Source organism: Panthera onca, chromosome A3 (assembly GCF_046562875.1).
Source record: "Panthera onca isolate mPanOnc1 chromosome A3, mPanOnc1 haplotype 2, whole genome shotgun sequence".
In the NCBI taxonomy this organism is placed as follows: domain Eukaryota; kingdom Metazoa; phylum Chordata; class Mammalia; order Carnivora; family Felidae; genus Panthera; species Panthera onca.
The window spans coordinates 86,382,045-86,402,505 of NC_138341.1; the positions used below are offsets into that span (position 1 = coordinate 86,382,045).

Sequence of the window (20,461 nt, forward strand, 5' to 3'; positions counted from 1 at the left end):
TAGAACACAGTCTCTTTGGGAGAAGAACTCAGAGCGGCTGCCAGGGGCAGGACACAGACCTTCCACTCCCCTGCCAGCCAGGAGAGGGGGAACACCTCTGCTTTCAAATCGTCCCCCAAAAAGACCTCTGCTGCTACCTCCAACAGGTTCGTTCTGCGCCAGTGAGGGAGAAGCACGGGAGACTCTCCCGCTGGCGTCAGAGACATCCAGCGCAGAACCCCCGTTCTGCCCAGCCAGCCAGATGCAAAGAACAAGGCCGAGTGCGCACCGTGGGCAACCGTGCGGGACCCACCTATCTCCTCGCCCAGGGAGGAGTTGAGGATGGCGCCGGCAGACATGACCACGGCGCAGCTCCGCAGGCCGCGCGGGTGCAGCTGGCTCAACGGCACGGCGGGGACCAGCTTCTGCCAACCAAGCGCGGAGAAGGGCGCCTCCTTGCCGTCCAGCGTGCGCACCCGCACCCGGCTCCGCAGCGCACACAGCAGCTCGGCGCGGCTCAGCCCGGCCGCCCGCCGCCCGCGGAAGCGCACGCCGTGCTTGTTGGCGCTCAGGTAGTCCTGCATGGCCTTCTGCAGCCGCGGGTTGAGCATCTTGGACGAGACGTTTCCCTTCCAGAGCCGGTGGAGGAAGGCCCTGGACATGGACGAGTATAGCCTGTCCCCGTCGTCGCCGTCCTCCAGCGCTGGGCTCCCGCCGGGTTTCCGCTGCCGCTTCCTCGACCGCCTTCTCTGAGCCAGGCGAGCCGGTGCAGCCCCCTCCCGCCGGCCTGGGTCCCCGGGGGAGAGGGCCCCCGGCGTGCCCAGAGTGTGGCTGTGCAACCCCGGCTGCCCGGCGGCAAAGAAGTAGTCGTCGTCCTCCGGGTAGAAAGCACTTTGCGATTTTCTCCCGATCTGGGATGAAAAGAACTCTTCGTCATTTTCAAACCCATCCTGCACCTGGGTCCATTGCGGCAGGTCGCCTGCACCAGCGCGGAAGGGGACAGACGGGCGTCCGCCCAGCAGCCGCTTGTTCGCACCCACGCTCTCGGGCAAGGAGGGCTCCTGCATGGCACCCATGATGGCTCTCTGCTTCCCCTGCATGGGCAGGAGCCTCCTGGTCTCCAGGAAGGAGAAGGAGCTGGGCGCAGGCTCAGCTGGGTTGCTGTCGGTGAAGTAAATGAAAATCACTACGAAGAGGAGCCCCCAGGCGAAGATCCCGCAAAGCATTCGTTGTCTCCATTGCTTCAAATGTGGTTTCATGGCAGGTCTCTGGGGTCAGCACCTTGTGTCGGTAGGAGGCCGAATGAACCTGAAAAACAGCCAGGTCTGCAGTTAGCCACCGGAAGACACCTGCTCCGAGGGGACAATCTGGCTTGAGCAGTGTTTCTGCAGGGGAGGGTTAGAAGGGGCATCAGAAACCAGGATCATTTGGGAAGTTTGACTAAATTTAAGCGTCATATCCCCCCAGCCCCACCCCACTTTCCTCCACTGGATCCGTGCCAGACAAGAGGTCCTGCCTAGAGTCTTCGGAGAGAGGTGGAGGAGTGGCTGTATATATGGAAAACCTCTGGAGGTATAACCACTTCCCCAACCCTGACAGCTACTGAATTGGGGCCCATCCCAAAAGCCTCTCCCTGAAACTGGGTTTACAGAATTCCATTGGAAAAGCAAAGCAGCTGAGTTAAGAAGCAGAGTCCGTCCGCCCTCTCTTCCCTGCTTTATCAGACAACAAAGGCTCCTATATTGTACAGATGTAGTACTGTGTGCTTTTAATGGGTGACAACCATGTCAGATTCTTCCTGGTCTCCCCCAGGCCCTGGGGGCTGCCTGAAATATACCAGAAGTCCACTAGGGTCCTGAATAACCAATGCTTCAGCCAGGTCTGCAGTTAGCCACTGTGGGCGAATGTGATGCCAGGGTATCTGTGGACTTCAAAAATACACTCAAATAAGTAGCCTCCGACTTCACCCCCATCATGAGTCTCTCGTGGAACAGGAAGGTAGTATGTTCACATGTCAAACACGAGAGGAGATGAAGGAAAAGCTGCCTGATTCTAGATGAGCCTCCAACAGAGAAAGGGTGACGAAGAAGGCAGAGATGAAATGGACAAGATAAAAGGTAAGGGAGAAAGAACCTCTCCTTCACACAGTACTCAAGCCCCTGTTTACTACTACATTGCTGTGTAGGTACAGTGCCTGGTACTAATAAAACAGTAACAAGAAATGCCCTTAATGTTCGGGAATGTAAGCAAAGCCCCCAAAAGGGAAAAAATACAAGGCACGTGTAATAATACTGGAGCTTTCTGGAGCCTACCAATGAGCACAGTGCCCAACACAGGCAGACACTGAATACATATTGGCTGAAAGAATGGCGTGAGCCTGCGTGTGCGTGTTGGGGGTGGGGGTTGTGTGTTTGCGTGACGGGGTTGGAAGAAGTAGGGAAAACTGAACTGGAAAGTGACTCCCATCCAGCTATGAGGGACCCGGAGGGTGTATTTGCATGTGTGAGCCACAGGCTCTGTGAGAAACGGGGAGAAGTGAAGTTCTCTGAGTGAGGGTATCATGCTGGTTGCTTTCAGATTTCTCTATAGCAGGTAGGGGGGACAGGGAGGAGGGGTGTAAGGAGGCAATACAGGGCTCGAGGGGGTCTACCTACCACCACAGTGATGATGACAGGTTGTGGGTATAAGCCACACAGGTTTTGAGGACTTTGTTACCTCAGAGTAGATCACTGGGGCCGGTGCTAATAGAAATGTGAAATGAGAAGTGCCCCAAACGCTTCCAACATCATGGCATCCTTAAAAGGAGAGCCCAGCCTCTCAGAGATTATATGAAAAGCAATATTCATTTCAATGGAGGAGTTGTGGCTTTTAAAAACGTGTTTGCTTTACCTTGTATTCACCTAAAGGCAAGGCTGCAGGTTTCATTTATGGTCATAATTCAAACACACGCGTACAGAACATGCTTTCACCAAGCTGGGAACGCTGATGCCAATAAATTAACACAGAAGAAACAATACTAACGGTTAACCTATGTGCCAGACCCTAGGCTTAGCTCTTTCCCCCGGATTAGCTCATCTGGTCTTCCCAGCACCTCATAAGGTAGGAAATACACTTTATAAATGAAGAAACTAAAGCCCGGAGGGGTTAAGTAGCTTGCCCAAAGCCAGGGAGATAGCAAGCAGCAGCGACTGCATACAAAACCCATCTGCGTGACTCCAGGGCTCACACGTTTAACAGTAAGTTCTGACTCCATTTGATCATACAGACTGAAGCTATATCTTCTAAAGAAGGCTATTTAAGCTCTCTCTGGTGAAGGATCACTTTTTTTCTCCAAACTGTCACAATCTGATGCTCTTATATTTCCACTCCTGCACGTCTTGGCAATGCCCAATTGCCGTAAAAGACTCTAAATGCTTACTGTCAAGTTTTGTACACATCTCATCAGGAGCTGGTAACGGACAGTTTGCAGATGTGCACACGCAGTCTGGGGACCCGCTTTGAGTAGCGTCTACCACATGATCTCTCTAAACTTGTTTTCTCGGGAGCCTGTGCTTCAAGCTGTGCTGCCCAAGCTGAGGATCTAGATGCTATTTCCAGTATTTCAACATTTCTATTAGGAAATCGGAAAATCACCCTTAATGCCGGTTACTCTGCCCTTACCCCAGATGAGTACACTGCAATACCATTCTGACACCAAGCTCTGGAGTTAGCACTCAGTCCCACAAGACTGCCTCCACCTCGGACACCAGCCTGAAGTGGGAACCCCAGGCCACATGCACTTAGGACCCTTTCTTTGGCTAGCAATCTGGGAGGTTCCCATGGCACCCCCTCGGGTTCCATAATTTGCCAGAATGAACTACAAGAGCCCTGTACTAACGATTACCGAGGTTTTGTAAGGTATACACATGGCTCGAGGTCTTGCAGGGTGGATCCCTCTCTCTGTGGTGTCAGAGAACATCACTCTCCAGACACCACTATGTTCATGAACCATGAACTTCCACCAAGCCCTGGCATCCAGAGATTTCCCCCTACCGTCTGAACACACAGTTCGTCTTTCTGGTGACCAGCCTCCATCCTGAAGCTCGGCAGGAACCCACCAAGAGTCACCTCATGAACATAACAAAGATATTCCTGCCACTCAGGAAATTGCAAGGCTTTTGGCAGCCCCATGCCAGGAACCCCTGGACAAAGACCAGAGAGATTATTCTGCCACAGCAAGGCTGTAGTTGCTAATTTAAAAGGCAGTCTTTCTGCTTCAGGTAGAAGTCCTCATTACGTGGTTGCCTCTCGTTGAGCAACAGCTCTGGGCACACAGTCGGTGGCTTGCTGAAGAATGGGGAAGTGGAGATGTCTTTGTCCAACATTTGCTTGAGAGACTGTTTTTAAAACAGTAAGTCAGAAGGGGAGGGCTGTGCACAGGGTTGCTGTGTGTAAAATGATGAGGAGGAAGCCTTGATCCTTTGGGGAGGGCCTAGAAACCTCTGGCCGTGGGGTTTGGAGCTGAGGGCCCCACCCCCATGCCAGGTGACCCTGAGCTGCTTCAGAGCAGCAGAGCTGGGGTATTAGGCATACAGACTTCCTTATTTAGAAAACGCCTCGTTCCCAACCGAAGCAGGCCAAGACATTTTGTTTTTAACTTTGGGGAGCTGACAGACATGGAAGGGAGGCAGAATCATGACAGGAGCTCTCTGGTCAGAAGGCAAAAGCAGAGGAGAAGGCACTGCCATGGGGCCAGGACCCTGGGGCAGCTCTTGTTGTCTCTGCCCACTTTGTCAGGAAGCAGAAAGGTGGGATTTGTGAAGCCCTCTGGGCACCATGCAAGCACTGGGAAGCCCAATGCAATAATGATGATTTTTCATTAGGTAAGATTTCGTGGCTTCGGATGCACAGTAATAATAGAAAGGAGGGGATCACGGTCTCAACTCATGATTAGGCTGAACTTTTAATAATCCAAAAGCTTCCCCGCAACCTCTGTCACTGCAAACCTTCTGCTGCCAATTAAGGGAACCTTCTCCAAAATGATTAAATCTCAAGGCAACAGCAAATCCTCCACCAGCAAAACGCTACACACATCATTTTACGGATCATGGGGCCCAGTCCCCAGCATCTTTATAAAAATCCAGTCAAAGACAGGCGGAGGACATCACCAATGTTCTGTCCATTGCTCATTCTCCTCAAAATGACCATTCAGCCAGAGGAAGAAATGTTCAGCTAAGCAACAGAAAAAGAAAAAAAACATTTTTTTCCTCTAACGTGGTATATTTAAAATATAATAAAGTAGCTTAAACAAAGTAACGTATACTCATTGCTATTTCCCATCATTAGCTGGTGTGATATAAATCACATCGGGGAGATTTAAGAGCTACATCAGGCAAATCATCCGTTCCCAGGTGCCAATGACAAAGTGCTACCTAATCCTACGTTCACGTGTGCTTTGTCGGGGGTGATTTTAGTGACTGCGGCAGTTCAGTCCCTGCCAGTTTTCCCCTGGGAAGAGAACTGGCAAGATTATAAGCATCGTTTGTGTGGCGTGGCCCTCTCTCCATAGCGAGAGACAGAGACAGTGCAAGTGGGGGAGGGGCAGAGAGAGATGGAGAGTCAGAGAGAATCTCAAACAGGCTCTGCACTGTCAGCACAGAGCCCGATGTGGGGCTCAAACCCACAAAGCGGCGAGATCATGATCTGAGCTGAAATCAAGGGTCAGAAGGTTAACCAACTGGGCCACCCAGGTGCCCCCTCTCCAAAGCGATTGTAATAACATTATGACCTACTACCTTAGCCGCGCTAAGGTCTACATGCCAAGTAGACATTCTCTGCCCACTTGAACTACTTTTCTCTCTTCCCACTTTTTTCCCAATTCCTATTGCCTTTCTAGCCAGGCCTCTAGGAAACTTAACAGGGTAACACTAAAGCAATGATCATAGACAAACAAAACACAATGACCGGCTGCTAGAAATTATTTTGATTATTCCACTTGTTCAGGAATTTCGGTGCCCCTCAGATACTAATTCTCAAAGAAATGAGCCACGTTTCTGCACGGAGGATGTTGAAAATAATACAAAAGAGTGTTAATAATCCTCCTTCAAATTGTTGAGGGAGAAATCACATTTTCCAAAAGGCACAATTCATTACAAGTGGTCAGATGACGTGAGGAAACGCAAGCTGCAGATGAACATTACAGTGCAGCTAAGTGTTAAGAGGGCTAGCTTCCCATTTTGTTTAAGGGTAGAGAGAAGTTAATTCTGGCCTTTGCCACTTCAACGATGTCCCTCTCATAAGCCCTCAGGTTGACAGGCTTGATCACCCGTTTCCTTGAATGGAGAGTATTCTGTAACACACTTTGATGGATGGGTCTCTGTTACAACTGCCATCTGGCCGGGTTTTCTGTTGGTCGGAGAAACACTCGTGTCTTTTTTGTGTGTCGAAGTTGTCTGAAGAATCTTAAATCTAAGTATTTATTTTAACATTGAAATAATAAAGAAGATTTAGGATGTGAGCTATAGTGAGTTACTCATGTATCTTAGTAGCCGTCAGGAGACATTTGCTTTCAAGATTCGTTTTTCCAAAATTAGCTCTTGTCACATACCCAAGAAAACACTCAAGTCTGCAGAAAAGAGGGAGGTACCACCCCCAGCTGGAATCCTTCTCTCTCTTCACAACCCCATTGGCTCCTTTCACAAATAACCCCTTTTCTTTCTTTTCATTTTCTATAAATGTAAGAAAGCCTCCAGACTGCTACATGCATGACACGGAGGGCCCGCTCTTTCATTCTTTCTCACTCCGGTCTCAGCCCATTCTGAAGCTAATGCCCAGGAGAGCAGAAAGAAGGAGGTCAGCCTGGTCAGTGGGGCCTGGTGGTGGGAGGGCCGGCCCCCTTTCTAATGGTCCCGGCCGAACTGCTGATTCATTGTCCTACAAGGGCAGCCCTGCAGGTGCACTGGGCGCCCTGAGGGTGAGGCAGCTTGGCTCAGGCCAAGTATCCTTGTGACCAGGAGCCGCTGGACTCCACGATAGATGTCGCCATCTCCTGTGGGAGGAAGGACGCAGTTATGCTAGGGCCAGCCGACCCAAATGAGCTCGCTTGGCAAAGGCCTGAGTTTAAAAAACCAGTGCCATGGCTTCTGGTTGATTTAAAATGTGGTATCTTGGGTAATCTCAGAGGGGGACAGTGGGAGCTGCCTGAGGGTGGGACCGTATCAGATTCAGTCTTATATTCCCAGGAAACCAGTGTAGGTGGCCCCATGGAAGGTTCCCGATTAATGTTTTAAATAAATGAAGTGAATGACTGCAATTCATAAAATAAAATAAGCAGGACCGCCCGGAGGCGGACTCCTGGGTGGGACAGGCGGGAGGGGCCCCACCGCTTGCTGTCCTTCCCAGGCCAGCGGGAGTGTGTGGGTGGCTCTCTACACATTTAACCAGTTGTCGTATGGTTGGCTTAAGAACAGCATGTAAGGAACAGAATGTAAGGAACAGCAGTCACAGGAGTGGTCAGGGAGATGTAATGAACGAGCAGCGACGGTATCAGATGCTGCCATGCAGCAGACGCCTACCACGTGCTGGGCCCTGTGCAAAGCCCCTCATCTGTACTGTCTCATTTAAATGCTTCATTCCTGGTGTAATCCTTGTATCAAACTCTACAGTCAACATTGTTATTCTCATTCGGCATATGGAGAAACCGAAGCTCTAAGTGGTCCCCATCATGTACACTGTTCCAAACCCCTTTTTGTACCAACTGTACAATGAAACCAGGGGATGTCGCACCATGCCTGAAAATGTATTGTATTTTTTTTTTAATTTTTTAATGTGTATTTATTTTTGAGAGAGAGATAGTGTGTGACCACGCGTCAGGGAGGGGCAGAGAAGGAGACACAGAATCTGAAGCAGGATCCAGGCTCTGAGCTGTCAGCACAGAGCCTGACTCGGGACTCAAGCCCACGAGGTGTGAGATTATGACCTGAGCCGAAGTCGGACACTCAACCAACTGAGCCACCCAGGCGCCCCCACCATGCTTGAAATTTTAATGAGATTTTTTTTTCTCTCTGCCAGAAAGTATTATGCCAAATTTCAGGTTAGCTCCCTACACTGACCAGACCACCTGACATCCCGTCTTCCCTAACACGCTTTTGTCTGCTGGAGAAACTGATCTTCCCAGGTATAGGCCTTGGAATCAACACCTCCCCAGAATCCACCTGCTTGGCCATTACTAGAGACAGCTTAGCCTGGGCACGCCAACCATGTGGATTTCGCCCAGTCAAAACAGGCTGCCAGTTCACTAACATTTCCAGCTACAGGTGGGAAGGTCTAAGATCTCAAGGAATTTGTTATCTAGGTAGGAAGACCACAATTCTGACTGCTTGGGTCTCTGTCCCAGGATAAGTGAATGTAGAGAGGAACGAAATGGACTAAAGATGCGGGGGAGTAGGTTTGGACACTGAAGCACACATTGGTTTGGAAGGGAGTCAGTCACCTCCAGCCAGTGGAACAACTGGGCTAAGTGCACCTGGGATGAGAATTTGCATGGTGCAAAAACAGGTGACCAGGAATGTTGGGCTCCGGCTGAACAAGGGTGGCCAATCTTATTAAGACGATGGTATTCTCTTTCTGAGCAAATAATTTCAGCAATACAAGATTTTTCCTCAAGTGGCAGGGCAGATGGGAAATAGTTTAAAAGGCAAGGACTCCCATATGTGAGCCACTCTGGGCAGCTTTTAGCTTTCAGAACTTTCTGCTATGAGGTGGCAGGTGCTGTTGGGGCAGAGGGAGGTGGAAATGATTCCAGACGTCTATTATTGGTTGTGCAGAGACAACACAAGCTGCCTACCGCTAGGGTCTGCTGGCTTCCTGAAACAGCATTCATCTGCTTTGGACACAGTGGCCTGTTTGTTTTACGATAATTAGCATTCAAATATTTACACTTTATACCAATAATATGCCAAGGCTCATGATTTGAAGCTGTAAATTAGCTTCAGCACTGATGTTTAGTAGTCAAGAAGATGAAATGTTGCATACCTGCCACTGAGACTTGAAGGTTACACTCTGCTTCCTCCAATGTAACTGGGCTTCTGGGTCAAAGTGTAGGTGGTCAGCAGGTGGCTCTCCCAAGGAGGCCTCTGGACCAGTGGAAGCCACTCTTTCATAGGAAAAGCATGCCTTCCTGTCCCCACAGGGGTCAGAGCATCAATATGGACTGGCAGTGGATGCATGTGTGATGGCAAGAGGGTGCCGGCACCAATCAGGGGCACATCAGGGCCACCATCTCTGGTCTACACAGTGTTGCACAGTGACATTGATGATTCCACACTGAGAAGGAAAGGCAACGTATGATTGACTGGAAAGCCCTTTGGTCAGACAGCCTGTTCAGATCCTTGCCGGCTCTGTTATTTTGGATAAATCCTTTGAGCCTCAGTTTCTTCATCCAGTGTGAGTCATAACACTGCCTTGATCACCACTGCTCTGTGAGATGAATGAGTCAGGCGCTGCGTGTGACTTGACTGGCACAGTGCCTGGCCCAAAGGGAAAGCTACATAAATATGATTTCAGTCCAGGTTTTGAAATCCTGTAAAAGCAAAAAAGTGGTATAACCAGCATGGATTTCACTGTATGAATATTGGTCCCATGCGTAAACACATAAAGGCTCACCAGTAGGCATCCCTCTCTTTCAGTGGCCCCAAAAGGACATGCCCTCGTTGAGATCAGCACAAGCAGGGGACTCCAGCTAATAAGCATGGCCCAGACCCTGCCTAAATAAAGCCCTGTCTCTGGTGTCTCCGTCACAAAAAGCAGAACCCATCAGGGGCTGAATGCCCAAGAAGTATCTTCTTTGGGGCTCACCGTGTTAGCTTATTGTAATTCATGTTACTCAACAAATAGTTATTAAACTTAATGTCAGGCTGAATATGTATCCCAGGAGACTCTGCCTTTGGGGGAATTGAATGAAGTTCTTGGGGAAATTAAGATTTAAAATCTTGAACACCAAGAGTGCAAATTCCAACATGTCTCTTCAGTCCAGACACTGGGGCTCTCACCAGAGCCCAGGAAGAGAGTGTGCTTAGAAGAATTCCCTTTCAGAAAACTTCAAACCAGGGCACTGGTTTTGCCTATCAGGGGAAAAAGAGTGTTTTCTGTGGCAAGAGCCACATCTTAACAAATACGGATCATAAAAAAAAAAGCTAACGGCTTTAGATCCGTCTCCATAGATCAGCACAGGTGGATCTCAAGAATAATGCTGGGGGGGGAAACAGAAGCTGCAGAAGCAAACTCACAAGAGTCTTAATCATTTCTGGAGGGTTATAAAATGCCAGTACAAACCTCAGCAGTGACCACCGAGGAAGGAGGACTGAGATTTTGAGTGGGAGGGAGGGTGCTTGCATCATTGCTCAAAAATGTCCTTTCTTGAGGCACCTGGGTGGCTCAGTTGGTTAAGCGTCCGACTTAGGCTCAGGTCATGGTCTCACCGTTCGTGGGTTCAAGCCCCACGTCAGGCTCTGGGCTGACAGCTCGTAGCCTGGAGCCTGCTTCAGATTCTGTGTGTGTGTCTCTCTCTCTCTGCCCTTCCCCCACTCAACTCTCTGTCTGTCTGTCTCTCTCTCAAAAATAAGTAAACAATGGGGGCGCCTGGGTGGCTCAGTCGGTTAAGAGTCTGACTTCAGCTCAGGTCATGATCTTGCAGTTTGTGGGTTCGAGCCTCGCGTTGGGCTCTGTGCTGACAGCTCAGAGCCTGGAACCTGTTTCGGATTCTGTGTCTCTCTCTTTCTGACCCTCCCCCATCCATGCTCTGTTTCTCTCTGTCTAAAAAATAAATAAACGTTAAAAAAAATTAAAAAAAATAAACAAAAAAAAACTTTAAAAAATGTCCTTTCTTATAAAGAAAAGATTCAAAGTAGTAAGGCAGAATATTAATAGGTATTAAATCTGAGTATATAAACTAACTTATGTATTTTGTGTTTTGAACATATTTAAACATAACAATTTTACACATAACAAAAGTTATAAAAATAAAAGTTGTAATAAGAGTTGGAAAAATAAGAGAAATCACTAATTGTGTTCATATTTACATCTCTACTTCCTAATCTCTTTGGCTAATAACCCCTGCTTCCTGTGTTAGCACAAAGTATAAATCTAACGTTTAGATTCCAGCCTGGATTCCAGCTTTGGTTAAGACTCTCATGTGACAACATCATCAATCCAGCAATGAATAACTTACAGCTGTAATGATTTATGAAAGCATACAAAAGCAATGAGATTTTGGCCCTCACTCCTTCTAGCTATGTGATTTGGGGCAAGTTACTTTAGCTCTTGGAGCCTCAGCTTCATCATATGAAGATGAAAATAATCCTGACTTTAACTGACTGATACAGAATAACAGATTTTAATGAGAATATGCAAATAAAGTTTCTATTGTTGCTACCATAGGTTGTAAGTATCTAAAAACAGCTATGCCCTGTGGCCCCAGGCTCTGCCTTAAGCACTTAGGGCTGACATCTTGTTTACTCCTAACTACCTGAGAAGATGGAGTCTCTGAGTCCTGTGTTCTCTACTCCACCTCTTAATTCTCCTATAGAGGAGTTCCCAGTCCACTGAGGGACAAGGATAATGGCATGAATCTTGGTAGAACCAAACTAAGCTGGCCCAAAGTCTAGATTTGACAGTTGGGGGAAGCAATGTGGGGGACTGGCAATCCAATTTGTTCCCCACACCCAGGCCACAAGTTATGCATGACTATCTGTAACGCATATAATTTAATCTCCATCTGTCTGACATTTGTGGTATCTTGTAAAATGCTGAACAGTTATGTCAGTGTCTCTCAAATCCTACCATCTGGGAACTATGGTGAAGCCCATTTTATGGATGAGAAACATGAGTCCCAGGGAGGTGACTTAAAAGTCCCATTGTTAACCCGTGTGGGAGCCAGGACAGTACCTGGTAAAACTGCAAGCAGTCAAAATGAGGACAATGATGATGTGCATTTTCCTTACCTCCTAGGGTTGTTGAAAATGCCCAAGAAAAATGTGTTAGTAGGAACATTTAAAACTCAATGTCCTACAAATTCATTCAGTGTCCATGATATAAGGAATCATAAATACTTAGATTTCATTATTATGTCAAAGTTATCCTAGTTGATTTTTTTGTCCCATATTATATGTGTAAATAAAAAGATAAAAATCACCTTGGCAGATGAAGAATTGCCAGTGAAAATCGTAGACTGGTGAACACTTTTCTGGGCAAGTAAAAATGACAACAGTTTGCCTTGTAAGGCTACTTAGTGGCTTTAGTAATGTAGCCTTAACACTCCTAAAGTTTGGTTTTAAGAATGAAACTATTAAAACATTAAGAGAAAATACAAGTTGTGAATGCCCTAACACCAAGTTCTTATGATAGGAAATATTTTCCACAGAAGTAGCAGAAGAAGGCAGCATATCTTCGAAATGCATTAACTTTTATATTAAAACACATATACATATTATGTTGTCAAATATAAATGAACTTGAATTTAACATAAAATATGAGACTTGAAAGAAACTACTCGGTACAGAGCTTTCAACTCTGCCCTCTGACCTTCCAGAGCTCAGTGTTCTTCTCCCTAATGGAAAAGTCTGAGAAGCTGGGATGAGACTCCAGAGTAGGGACCCCAGGGGCACCTGGGTGGCTCAGGAAGTGAAGTGTCTGACTCTTGGTCTCAGCTCCTGTCTTGATCTCAAGGTCCTGAGTTTGGGCCCCATGTTGGGCTCCATGCTGGGTTAAGCCTACTTAAAAACAAACAAACAAACAAAAAAACAGACAGACAAACAAACAAAGAAGGTCCCCAGTGCACTTAAGAATAACTTGCGTGGGGCCCCTGGGTTGCTCACTGGGTTAAGCATCCAACTTCAGCTCAGGTCACCATCTCCAGGTTTGTGAGTTCGAGCCCTGCATCGTGCTATCTGCTGTCAGCACAGAGTCCACTTCGGATCCTCTGTTTCTCTCTCTCTCTGCCCCTTCTCCGCTTGCTTGCTCTCAATCTAAAATTAATAAACTTAAAGAAAAAATAACCTAGGTATGATTCAAATGTTTCCTCTCTAGTATGCTTCTCCAGGTTCCATTTCCAAAGCCAGTGAAAAAATTCCAGATTATGGAATAATTTCTGAAGTTTCTAATTCTAAGGATTAGCCCACCCTTATAACATCTTCTAAATGCCAATACACCCCAGGCATGGCCAGTCAACTGAGTTATGGTTCCCCTGGGAACAGCAGCACAAATGTTTTTTTGTATCTGAGCCCACGTGTACCTACGAACACAGTGTTGGTCTTAACATTACTTCACTCATTCATTCGTTCTACAGGTAACTGGGCACCTACTACACACTGGGTCCTGTGTCTACCATGTGGAGCAAATCAAATATAATCTGTCCCCTCCCCTGAGCTTATAGGACAGGAAAGGCAGAAATCAGGTATACAAATCTTGCAAGATACTGTGTAGTCTTAACTGTTTTTTGTTTTTTGTTTTTTTTTTTTTTTTTTACCACATTCCTTTTTACCCTGTGACCTTCCTGGTGACCTCAGCAGCAACCGCTAAAGGAGGAGATTTTAAGTGGGAGGGAGGATGCTAAACATAAAACAGGGGTGCTTGGGTGGCTCAGTTGGTTAAGTGTCCAACTTCAACTCAGGTCATGATCTCGAGGTCTGTGGGTTCAAGCCCCGCATCAAGCTCTGTGCTGACAGCTCAGAGCCTGGAGCCTGCTTTGGATTTTGTGTTTCCCTCTCTCTCTGCCCCATCCCCACTTGTGCTCTGCCTCTGTCTCTCTCTAAAATAAATAACATTTAAAAAAAATTTTTAACATAAGACCTCTAGTGCCCAAAGGAAAATTGTCACAAAGGAACCAGAAGGCAGTGATGTCAATTCTTGCCTTTAAAGTCCAAAAGCTAAATGACTTATTTTGATTAGATGGAGAGAGGTGGGTGGGGGATGGGACAGATGGGTGAGGTGTACTAAGGAGGGCACTTGTTGGGATGAGCCTGCATGTTATATGTAAGTAATGAATCAATGAATTCTACTCCTGAAGCCAAAATTGCACTGTATGTTAACTAAAGTTCTTAAAAATTAATTTATTTTAGTATTTATTATTTTAAAATTAATAAATTAATTAAATAAATTCAATGTATTTATTTTGCGTGATCAGGGGAGGGGCAGAGAGAGGGAAAGAGAGAGAATCCCAAGCAGGCTCCACACTGTCAGCACAAGAGCCCAATGTGGGGGTCAAACCCAGAAACCATGAGATCATGACCTGAGCCAAAACCAAGAAGTGGATGCTTAACCAACTGAGCCACCCCCTAACTAAAATTTAAATTAAAAAATAAATAAATAGCGGCACGTGGGTGGCTCAGTTGGTTAAGCATCCAACTTCAGCTCAGGTCATGATCTCACTCACGGTTCATGAGTCTGAGCTCTGCATCAGGCTCTGTGCTGACAGCTCTGAGCCTGGAGCCTGCTTCGGATTCTCTCTCTGCTTCCCCTCCCCATCCCTGACTCACACTCTGTTTGTCTCTCTTTCAAAAAGAAATAAACACTAAAAAATATTAAAGAAATAAATAAAGTTCAAAAGCTGTATTTCAAGGGGTGGGAAAGGGCAGGACAAAAACTGGGAAGAATACTTGCTGAGCCCGTTATCTCTTGTCCAAAGGGAGACTGGAAAGATCTCTGAACTGATGGAAAAGGAGAGTGGGAATTGAAACAGAACAACTGGGCACTGGCCAGGGCCCCCGAAGATGGTTTCTAATGTCAACCAACTGTGGCCTCCAAAGTAGACAGAATCCACAGACCCAGAGGGGATGCGCGGCACAGGCACGGGATGGAAGGGGGACAGTAGAGGGCGCTGTACTATAATGTACTGCAAGGCAGAAGGCCAGGCAGGTAGTTCAAGCCCAGCCAGCCCAAATGCATGCACCTGCATGCTAAGGACTAGACAATTTCCCTGAAGTCATGAAGCTATCTAAGTCAGAAGAGGGAAAAAAAAGAACCTAAATCACCCACGTTAATGTCAACTTTGGTTAATTTACTCAACTAGAAAAGGTTGGCTGAATTGGTAGTTTGATTTTCCAACACTGGGTGGAATGGGGTCTCAAAATACAGCTTAAGTTGCATTGAGATAAATTTCCATTTCTTGAACACTTCTGGATGTGGACTCAACATACACACCTGCTACATAAGTGTACGGATACAACTGTGCTACGTTTTCTATCTCCTGGTGCCACCCACATTTATATCCATCGTGTTGGTTTCTCCTCTGAACCGCAAGCCTATATATAACCAACTACCCCCCTTCTGTGCTTCCTAGCAATCTTGAACTTCATGTGTCCATACCAAACACCTGTTACTCTCTACTCCTCCCTTAGCCTTTCCCCATCCAGTAACCAGCATGGCCATTCGCCGGGCTGCCTGGGTCAAAGACTTTGGTGTTACTCTTGCTTCTTCTTTCCACTTAAACCTATGTCCAATCCCAACCACCAGCCCTGACCTGACCTAGACAGACCCAATCCTAAAACATACCTGCACTCGCACAACTGGTTGCCTTCTCTGCCTCCCCAAAGTGGTCCACACCACCTCTCGCCTGCACCAGTGCAACAGCCCTGGAACCGGTGTCCCTGCTGGCACCCTGCCTTCCCTCTGTGCGTGCTCCAGGCCACAGAAAGAAACTCTTATGATGGGAATTTAATGTAGCCAGTTACCTGCTGTCAATCGCCCCTCCCCCCTTACTTCCCGTATGTGGTATGCCTCCACTTCTTTTGCTGACCTCATTTTTAAAATTTTTTAAAAATATTTATTTATTTTTGAGAGAGAGAGAGAGAGAGAGAGAGAGACAGAGTGTGAGCAGGGGAGGGGCAGAGAGAGGAGACACAGAATCCGAAGCAGGCTCCAGGCTCTGAGCTGTCAGCACAGAACCCGATGTGGGGCTCGAACCCATGAGCTGTGAGATCATGACCTGAGCTGAAGTCGGACACCCAACCGACAGAGCCACCCAGGCACCCCGACCTCACTTTTTTTTAAGTTTACTTATTTTTGGGAGAGAAAGAGCACAACCACAAGTGGGGGAAGGGCAGAGAGAGAGGGAGAGAGAGAGAACCCCAGGCAGGCTGCACACTGTCAGCATGGGACCTGATGCGGGACTCGAACTCACAAACCATGAGATCATCACCTGAGCCGAAATCAAGAGTCAGAGGCTTAACTGACACAGGTGCCCCTTGCTGTCCTCATTTCACACCACTGCTCCCTTTGCCTTCCTCCGTCCTCCTGGCCCCTACAGCTTCCTGCACACTCAGCTCCCACCTGTTGCAGGGCTGGGGCCCTGCCTGGGCCCTTCCTTCTGCCTGGGGCCATCCTCTAGAAGCTGACCTGCCTTCCTCCCAGTTTTTATGTAAGTCTCTGCTCTACTCAGAAGGGCTTTCCCTGAAATACTCCTCCTCCTGACCTCTCTCAGCTGGCTCTGTCTTCACTTTTGGTACTGCTCTCCACCTACTATGTTGTTTGTTTAATGCTATCCTTCTCCAACAGGCTGTAAGCTCTACGAGGGGGACCTGTCTTTCCTCACTCCCTAGACAGTGCCTGGCACATAGGAAGTTCTCAGCCACTCCAGGAACAAGGTGGGGAAATGAAGGAGGGACTGTAAGACAAAAGACTTTGGGGCCTAACTTAGGTTGGGGAGCCTGGGCAGATCATACGGTGGCAGTAAAATTTAAACTGAGAACAAATGGGTGGCAAGAATTAGGTAGTTGGGGGCCGGGTGCATTTCAAGTGGAAAAATAGGAGCTGTGAGGGGTAGGGCAGCTGGGAATCTGCGCGCCTGTATTGTGGTTTGGGTAAGGGCAGAGATACACAATATCTCCTCTTCACAAAGATCAAACCCCTTGTTACTTAATCCCCAAACACACCATGATACAGAAACGCTGGCCTCTATGAAATATACTATCAAGAACTTGGGAGAAACACTATAATTTTAATATCTTTATCACATCTAATGACATAAATAAATGCAGTGGGTTTCAGCCTCCCCATCAGAGTCAGTAGACAATTTTAGCTAAAACTCAACCACACACAGTTGGCAAATGGGAACTTAGCACTATGACTTCTGGAAGTTTATTTGGTCATAGATGGAATGAGGAAAAAGGGAGAGATGTGAAAATAATATTGTGTCCACATGCACCCAGCCTTGACGGATGGCACAAAACTTCTGCAGGGCTCCAGCAGGACCAGAAGTTTACAAACAAGGCATCGCTGCCAGATGCCAGAAACCCAGATCTGCCCTGGAGAGGGACCGACCAGCCCCACTCCTGACATGGCAGGGACAGAAAAGTACAGAGGGAGGGAAGGGTGAGACCGGAGTCATGGCAAAATTATCAGAATAGGAGTTTAAAGCAACCAGGATGACACCGGAAAATAGCACCTCAAAGGAGATGAAAGATGCTGTCTGAAGACTGTGTCTCTGGGACGACAACAGGCATCATAAATCGTTCTGATGAATTCTGGTCCAGTATCTATGCTAAACAAATGCTCTGGTCATCTAACCCCACTCACCCCAGCCCCTCTTCCTTCCAGCTGTAACTTTTCTCTGGGCTGCAAAAAGCTCTTTTATCTAATTTGTTAATAAGCCATGGCATGTAAGCTGCCCACCTACCCTTGATGGAGACACACACACGCACGTGCACACACACACACACCACATCATATACACACAATGCACGCATTACGCCTTTATTATATGCCAGGCACTGTGCTACGTGGTAGGGATCAAAAGGACAATACAACACTGTCTTATCCTTCACGAGTCTATAATTTAGTGAACTTTTTTTTTTTTTTTTTTTTTACTAAATACAATTTATTATCAAACTGGTTTCCATACAACACCCAGTGCTCATCCCAACAGGTGCCCTCCTCAATGCCCATCACCCACTTTCCCCTCTCCCCCACCCCCCATCAACCCTCAGTTTGTTCTCCGTATTTAAGAGTCTCTTAAGGTTTGCCTCCTTCCCTCTCTGTAACTTTTTTTGTTCCCCCTTCCCCTCCCCCATGGTCTTTTGTTCAGTTTCTCAGGATCCACACATGAGTGAAAACATACGGTATCTGTCTTTCTCTGCCTGACTTACGGTGAAAATAACTTCTAAAGTTGTCTTCATGGTACCTGCGTCAGCCACGAACATTTCACTATTAAAGAGAATTTATGTTCATTTATTTTTATTTCTTAGTCTTATGGAAATTTACAAGTAGTACTACATTTAGGCTATCTGTACCTAATTTCCATGCTGGGTAAGTGAAAGTTCTGTTAATAGAAAAAGACAGCACTGATCCAACATTGATTCACTCAACAAACATCTCTTGTGAGGCCCACACTCAGACATAAAATTATCAGCAACAGCACCATATATTCCATGCAGCTTAAAGGAGATGCTACCACCAGGGCACCACGGTAATAAAACCGTATGGATATTTATGTTTTCTCTCACTCCACTGTGCATTTGCTCACTTTATTTCTGCTCTTGGCAAGATTTAAATAAAGGCTTTTTCTCCTCTGCTCTACAAATGTTTGCAGCAGCTACATTACACTGACTTAACACAGCATTAACTACAGTACAAATATACAGTCCTCATATTGCTTTTGGAACAAGGAAAACGTTTATGATCTCTGTCACAGAAACACTGAATTCACCAATCTAAAATTTATTTAAAATGTCAGATGACTTTGATAAAAATCTATAGCTCAAATTCAGCTCTCAACAGTGTGGAGTTATTACTTTGAATTTAAAAAAGAATGCACCCTCAAGTATGTTCTGGCTGTCTTCAGAATGTAAAGTTCAAGGCAAGCCATGTGGGCTACTGTGTGTTTACACTGCATTAGGTGCTAGAAAAGCATTCTGACTTGGATGCCCCCCTCGTTTTAGTAAAAACTTCAGTCCCCATTTTATAAGAAAACAAAATATCAGCTCTCAGTGGAAACCACTGAGAATTGTGCACCCGGAGGAACGTAATTTCACTGTGCTTTATGATGTGGACGCTAAACGGAGGCAGGTCATATAAGAAAACCACATTTTCTAGATGGAGACAGGGTAATTGAGAAAACTGGCTTCACACTAAAGAAAACAAGTAAGTGAGCTATTTTAAGTCTAATTAATACAACACATAAAATACATTTTGGTTTTCCCTCAACCCCAAAATAAGTGAATACAGTAATAGAATCATGAGTTCATGGCTTACAATGTCAATGCCATTTGTCTTAGAAAAGCCAAAGAACATGAAATCAGTGGTTGTATTTTCTCCCTCCATCCTGGAGACTAGGGAGTTTTCACAAAAGCCAGGACAGACCTTACAAGGACTCAAGGACTCCAACTTTTTTTTTTTTTCACCAAAGAGGAACCCACGGTGTGCGAAAATGAAGCGCGTTACCTGTGTTGCAAGGGTAACTGGAGGCAGATACTCACAATGCATTCCCTGTCATCTAATGATACCAAATAGATCGGATCACAGATTTTACTTCCAGAGTATTTTAAAGTTCTGTAACCCAAGAGAATCCTGCAGAAACTGGGAAGGAGAAATCTGAAGAATAAAATTACTACATTGTAGCATCTGTAGAATCATTCCAATGGAGTCCCAAATATTCTGGGGAGCACAGGTGGTCCCCTCTTTAAGGCACAGTATTTCTGAAGCTGACTGCAGAGCATATCACCACAAGGTGGCATCCCAGGCACTGGGGCAGCATCCCTTAAGGGCACCATGCACCTGAGGGAAATATACTGGCAAGTATTTGGAAGTCTGGGTCCTCAGTTTGCCAATGGTGGAGCCTGGTGGTACTGGATTAAACCTCTGCCAAAGCTAGGAAGAGCTATTATCATTATTAGGTGCCGGTGCTTTCTTCTTGCTGGTGGAGACAGCACAGAAGTTATAGAACAAGGGCCTGGTACCATCCCAGAATCTCTAGAGCTGCGTATTAAAAAGGAAACTTCCTGGGTCCCACTGTGACTTCCTGAATCAAAATCAGAGGAGGAGGGCCGCTGAGCCTGCATTGCAGACACTCCCCCTTGGGCCATTTACCCTTGCCCTTGGCCTTGCCAGGGTCAGTGAATGAGCCTGAAGCCAGGGAGGCCGGTAAGAATGGGCCACTGCATTCCAAATGCTCCTCCAAGGCGGTTGGGCAGGAATCTGCCCCAGACTACCCGCTGACGCCTGTCTGACCACAATCTCCTAATCCTGTCACCGCTAACAAAACCAACCTGCACCACAACATGTTAATCCCTGGGGTCACCCCTGGGCCACATGTGACTGATGCCAGGCACACATCTGCATGTCTTTGAAATGATCTGTCACCTTTTAAGAGCCAGCTTCAGCATCCCTCTCAGACATTCCTTAGCATTTCCTGCACTGCCCCAGGACTTCGTACACACTACTCCTCCTGGGGGCAGAACCTCTGCATGACCATTGGGCACCTGCCTTCCAATGCTTGTATGCACATGAATGAAAG

General features: G+C 46.8%; 1 protein-coding gene across 3 annotated transcripts in view; it reads right to left on the reverse strand.

Annotated features, from left to right (window-relative positions):
- ST6GAL2 (ST6 beta-galactoside alpha-2,6-sialyltransferase 2) overlaps nt 1-20,461 on the reverse strand; it is an 85,134-nt gene that overhangs the window by 42,609 nt on the left and 22,064 nt on the right. For all 3 annotated transcript variants that reach the window (XM_060610107.3, XM_060610102.3, XM_060610092.3), the window contains exon 2: nt 293-1,287. In XM_060610107.3, the coding sequence (XP_060466090.3) occupies nt 293-1,238 (946 nt within the window). In that variant the 5' untranslated portion in view covers nt 1,239-1,287. The remainder of the gene's footprint in view (nt 1-292; nt 1,288-20,461) is intronic.